Genomic DNA, 6,000 nt, shown 5'->3' with positions numbered 1-6,000 from the left:
CGGCGGGCGGATCGGGGTGGCAGCAGAGGGACCCGTTAGTCGACGCGCCGCCGGCCCTCCTCTTGCGGAAAGATCACCTGCTCCCCCTGACAGCTCCCTGTCCCTCTCCGGAAAGGCCACCTGTTCTCCCGCCACAGCTCCCCCTGCGGCCTGCCCGGGCAGCTGCTAGCGAGGCAGTGGCCCCAGGCCGTGCCTCACCGCCTCCCCACTCCCAGCCAGCCCACTGCTTGCGGCACATGCACCCGGCTGTAATCCCGCAGCAGGATCCCGGCTTCGTTTCACTGGCAGCATCAGTTTCCCAGGGGAAGCTCTCTTCGCTAATCGCGACAGCCACCTCGCGAAGAACCCCCACCTCCCAGCAAGAACCCCCCCCCCCCCGAGTTATTGTATCCGTGGTCTCCTGGTGCAGCCATTTACCAAATCCACCGGCTCGCCCGGATTCTAACTTTGCTCCCCTAGGAAGAATGTCATGTCCCCCTAAACAGCCCCCTCTAGTGTTGACATGCCAGGCAGCCGCCAATACACAGTCGGCCCCAAATCCCCTGAGCCCTGATTCTGAAAGGGCAGGTACCCCTTGCTTCGCCCATGCAGTGCCACTTGGTTTCCACGCGCCAACCTTTCCCCTCTCAAGCAAACGTCGTTACTGCTCATTGTATACTTTCTCAAGGCTACATACTGAGCAGCGCGCCTACCTCTTCCACATAAGCCAGCCAGGCTCCTCCGAGATATACAGGGAATGCACAGTCGAAATCCCATGCCTGCAATAAACACATTCTCCCCACTCGTCGCCCCCCCCCCCCAAAGTGGTTACCCGCCCCCTGCAGTAGTCTCTACTATGAAGTTAGGCACCATGGCGTGTCAGCCAGTGCTCATTCCTGAGACATGGTTGACTCTGGGCCCGATTTCCAGTTATAGCTTAATATCCCAGCCACATTTTTCCGGCTCATTTGGGACTGGGCGGATAGCTGAAGAGTTAAGCGCTCACATCTGACACACGGGTAGCCTGCACTCGGCAGTCCGAATCCCCTTCGGCCCGACTCAGCCTATCATTTGTCCACGGTTCATAAACTCACAGCATTTAAACTGGGTAGTAATTATGCCTACTATGACAGTGATTTTAAACGGAAGGACTCCAGAATCAATCACTCTATGTACGACGGGATGTCATTGCCAGAGTTATGTGTTTGAAAACCTTCTACATAAATGCATGTGCGTGAACAATGAGAAGCGTCTCACTTCGCACAGGTGGGTATGATAGGGCGCTGCACCCTGTCTACGCCCATCCGCTCCTACCCGAACCCTCCAGCCAAGCATTTCATCAGGAAGCCCAGTCAGGGCCCAATACTCTGGTCCTTGTCTGTTTACCGTTAGTCTCGGCAACGCGAGCTCCCGTTATAAAACAAACACCCGGACATCTTGTAGAACACCCACGTGGCACTCGAGTACACCGCTCGAGAAAATCTGAATAACCCGCTGGGGCGACTGATTACGCGACTGGTTGTTGCCTCCAAGAGGTCAGCAGGGCCGGACAAGTATCAATTGCCTTCCCCTATGGAACAAACAGCTCCTTCTGTGCCCATAATAGATGAGACTGGTCTCGCTTTGCAGCTGGTCGTCCCATGCTGCCCCCTTCTACTACTACCCCCCCCCCCCCCCCCCCCCCCCCCCCCCCCCCACGGAGCCACTGCACCCCGGCGTAGAGCATTCCAGTACTAAGCAGAGGTTAGCGCGTGAGAGAGATACAGGCCCGTGAAGGGCTGGCAGACTCCGCCCTCATGCTCCCTAATTGGGCCAGCGCCTCCTTACTGACAGCTGCGGCGGACCAATTGGAGCAGCGATGGATGTGACCGGCTCACCGGGCTGCGAGGAGCGCTGGCCAAGTGCCAATGGGCTGGGGGCGCCCCCTGAGCCCCCGCCCGCCCGCCCGCGCGCGCTATGATTAATCGCAATGCATTATTGATAATCATAATTATCGCAGGACACATGCGCGCGGGGCGGCGGCGGCGGAGGAGGGGGGCCTCGGCGCTTTCCGTACTCGGGACTTTTGTGGCTCTTCTTTCCTGCCATGGTCCGGGCTCGGCGCCGCCTGTGATTGTGCCCGGCCGCTGATGCGCGAGGAGCAGCAGCAGCAGCAGCAGGCGGCAGCATGTCCCGCAGGAAGCAGGCGAAGCCGCAGCACCTTCAGGCCGGAGCGCAGCCGCCCTGCCCGGAACCAGGCGTCCCCGGTGAGTCTCGGGGAGGGGTGGGGGTCCCCGGGAGGGGGGAAGAGAGGGGTTTGGGAAGCCGCAACGCCCCGCTGCAAACTTACCTCGCAGGCGCGCGCAGCACTTCGCACGGGAACAGCAGCCACGGCTGGCGCGCGGCGGAGGAGGATAGAGCCCGGGGGCTGCCGGAGACGGGTAGGCACCGCTCCCAGCAGCTACCCACGGAGCAGAGGTGGCACTCCCCTGATAGCGGGCGGCGACCCCGCTCTTTCCCGGAACTCCCCAAACAGCCCACAGGCAGCACTCCTCTGCTGAGTAGTGGCGACCCCACTCTTTCCTGGAACTACCCCAAACAGCCCACAGGCAGCACTCCTCTGCTGAGTAGTGGCGACCCCACTCTTTCCTGGAACTACCCCAAACACCCCACAGGCAGCACTCCTCTGCTGAGTAGTGGCGACCCCACTCTTTCCTGGAACTACCCCAAACACCCCACAGGCAGCACTCCTCTGCTGAGTAGTGGCGACCTCACTCTTTCCTGGAACTCCCCCAAACAGCCCACAGGCAGCACTCCTCTGCTGAGTAGTTGGGACCCCACTCTTTCCTGGAACTACCCCAAACACCCCACAGGCAGCACTCCTCTGCTGAGTAGTGGCGACCCCACTCTTTCCTGGAACTACCCCAAACACCCCACAGGCAGCACTCCTCTGCTGAGTAGTGGCGACCTCACTCTTTCCTGGAACTCCCCCAAACAGCCCACAGGCAGCACTCCTCTGCTGAGTAGTTGGGACCCCACTCTTTCCTGGAACTACCCCAAACACCCCACAGGCAGCACTCCTCTGCTGAGTAGTGGCGACCCCACTCTTTCCTGGAACTACCCCAAACACCCCACAGGCAGCACTCCTCTGCTGAGTAGTGGCGACCTCACTCTTTCCTGGAACTCCCCCAAACACCCCACAGGCAGCACTCCTCTGCTGAGTAGTTGGGACCCCACTCTTTCCTGGAACTACCCCAAACAGCCCACAGGCAGCACTCCTCTGCTGAGTAGTGGCGACCCCACTCTTTCCTGGAACTACCGCAAACACCCCACAGGCAGCACTCCTCTGCTGAGTACTGGCAACCCCCGCTTTCCTGGAACTCCCCCAAACACCCCACAGGCATGCACTCTTCTGCTGAGTACTGGCGACCCCACTCTTTCCTGGAACTACCCCAAACACCCCACAGGCAGCAATCCTCTGATAGTAAGTGGTGACCCCACTCTTTCCTGGAACTCCCCCAAACATCCCACAGGCAACACTCCGCTGCTAAATAGTGGCAACCCCAATCTTTGCTGAAACTACCAACACCTCTCCACAGGCAGTAATCCTCTGCTAAGTAGTGCAGACCCCAATCTTTCCTGAAACTACCCCAAACTCTACACATGGAGCACTCCTCTGCTAAGCAGTGGCGACCCCACTCTTTCCTGGAACTATCCCAAACATACCACAGGCAGCACCCCTCTGCTAACTAGTGGCGACCCCATTGTTTGCTGAAACTACTCCAAACACTCCACGGGGAGCACTCCCCTGATAGCGGGGGCGACCCCCCACTTTCCTGGAACTACCCCAAACTCTACACTGGGAGCACTCTTCTGATAAGCAGTGGCGACCCCACTCTCCCTTAGACCAATAGCACCGAACAGAAGCAGCCCTCCACCTTTAACGCGGGGCAATCCTGCTCTCCAGTGAAGCTGCCACAGCCACGGGCAGACAGCTGATAGCCGATAGCTGCTGACACTCCACCTCTCTGCGTGGAACATAAATCAGGCCAGCAAACCCTATGCGGGTACTACAGGGTTAATCCAGAAGGAGCATACAGCACTCCCATGAAATACCCCGGGCCATACAAGTGCAAATACCACGCTGGGGCAACACCGACCCGATGGCTGCTGACGGACCGCTCTTCCCGTGGCATGCAGGATTCAACACTGGGGAGCAGAACAAATCGACCCAGGACTAACGCCCCTAAACTCCTCCATACAAGCACCACCCTGCGCACGCGGACACCACTACTCTGATACCAGTTGACACCCGTAGCGCGATACTGAATTCTCCATGGAACAGCAGTTATGGTTTGAGGGCTTCCGGGGGCACCTAAGGAGGATTCTAGTGGGTGTTGGGGGTGTGGGGGTGTGGCGAGGGGCACATAGCTCGTTATGGCAAGAAGCACTTCCAGATGCCACTCACAACTACCCCTGATCAATACATACCCAGCACACCACTCCTTTTTGTAACAGCAACTGGCAACCCCGTGCAAACTTAGATCGCAAGTATTTCTCTCCCACACATCAGCGGCCGGGGCCTGTCGGGGCGTCCGTCCGTCCGCTGCGTCCAACAAAGCAAGGCAGCAACTCCTGCACTAACTTGCGAGGGCAGCCGCGTGGCTCGGGGGAGCAGCGTGCAGCCCTTCCCTGATCGATACACTCACCACCGGCGTAGGTGGGTGGCGGGGACCTCCGGGGACCCTCCAGGGGGCAACAGGTGTGAGCAAACCACTCCACTACAGACCTAACAGCACTGCCCCGATTCCCATCGAAATCACTCGGGAATCGCCGCACAGGCCTGGAAAAAGTCAAGGACGCTCTAGTACACGGACCCTCGACCCCCACACGCAGCAGCAATCCCGCATCGCCGACCGAGCCCACTCGCCATCACAGCACACCCCATAAACGGGGGGGGGGGGGTGGGCGGCGAGGTCCTCATTGGAGGGGCCACGTTCAAAGAGCACTGCTATTTAGGGCTCGAGGGCACCATTATCGGCCAAATCGCAGTCCAAGACAAGCGAGCCTCATAGCCACCACTCTCCGAGAGCAGCCAGAGTTCGGCAGCTGCAGCCGTCACCCAGGAGAACGTGTACCCTCGCCCAGCGTTTACAGGCATCGTCCCAACATCCAAACTCAGGCACCACTCGCTATCCCGGAGTTCTGCCTGCACCCTTCACTTCCTCCGGTGTCTGATGGCTTCCTTCTTAAAGCGAACACTCCTAGAGCTACAGTCCGCGTATTCCGCTCCTCTCTAGGCCGCGGCCCCCACTCCACGGTGCCACACGCTTGATTCGCGGAGAGGAAGTCCTCCACCGGGGAAAGGTGAAGAAGAACGTGAACCCGGCGCCCGCGAGCCACCATCCCACGGTCTGATTCTCACACACCAGCCCGTCGGCTGGCAGAGCCCACACACTGCAGCGAGCGACTCCCCGAGCCTGCCTAGGGCCCGCACTCAGCTCGCACACATTCCCAGAGGCCATGCGTGCATCAGTCAGACACACTCCCGCTGACACGCTGCGCGACAGGGATCCCCTGCAGAGCCCCCAAACCCCATGCACAAACACACACCTTCCTCGGCTGGCCCCTCAAAGCACAACTCAAAGTCCTGCTCACTCTCTCCAACTGTCTTTCTGAGCATTGTCAAGTCCTGTTAATGTTGAAGGAACATTTCGGACTTTGCCAGGGAACCTGGGAGAGCCATGACCACTTCATGGCTCGTGCTACATTTTGGAGGCGAGTGAGATTAACTTCGTAAAATTGCGATGGTTCTCTTTTCTGCGAGAGCCCTTCCCGTCGCCTAGATTTCTTCTGGGGGGGGGGGTGAGGGCGTAGAACAGTGGGTGGCCTGCCTTGCACCCGGAGCTCCCCTTCGGACGGGGTATTTTTTCAATACTTTGTGCAGGGCGGGTGCTGCTTGTACTTGAGTTAGTCCCACTGAACCTCTTTTTGCAAATCGGGCGCTTTGCCTTTAAACCGGGGTGGTTCTGGTGCATTTCC

General features: G+C 59.1%; 1 protein-coding gene across 5 annotated transcripts in view; it reads left to right on the top strand.

The window, feature by feature from the left end:
* The first annotated feature begins 1,863 nt into the window (after positions 1-1,863).
* SALL1 (spalt like transcription factor 1) overlaps positions 1,864-6,000 on the top strand; it is a 45,010-nt gene continuing 40,873 nt past the window's right edge. For 3 of the 5 annotated variants that reach the window (XM_069639509.1, XM_069639508.1, XM_069639495.1), the window contains exon 1: positions 1,864-2,225. In XM_069639509.1, the coding sequence (XP_069495610.1) occupies positions 2,147-2,225 (79 nt within the window). In that variant the 5' untranslated portion in view covers positions 1,864-2,146. Of the gene's footprint in view, positions 2,226-2,330; positions 2,400-4,965; positions 5,326-6,000 lie in introns of those variants that run through there. The other 2 variants (XM_069639504.1, XM_069639507.1) reach the window with 2 other exon arrangements.

Source organism: Ambystoma mexicanum, chromosome 1q, assembly GCF_040938575.1.
Source record: "Ambystoma mexicanum isolate Mex_15411 chromosome 1q, UKY_AmexF1_1, whole genome shotgun sequence".
NCBI lineage: Eukaryota > Metazoa > Chordata > Amphibia > Caudata > Ambystomatidae > Ambystoma > Ambystoma mexicanum.
This window is presented reverse-complemented; position numbering and strand designations above follow the sequence as displayed.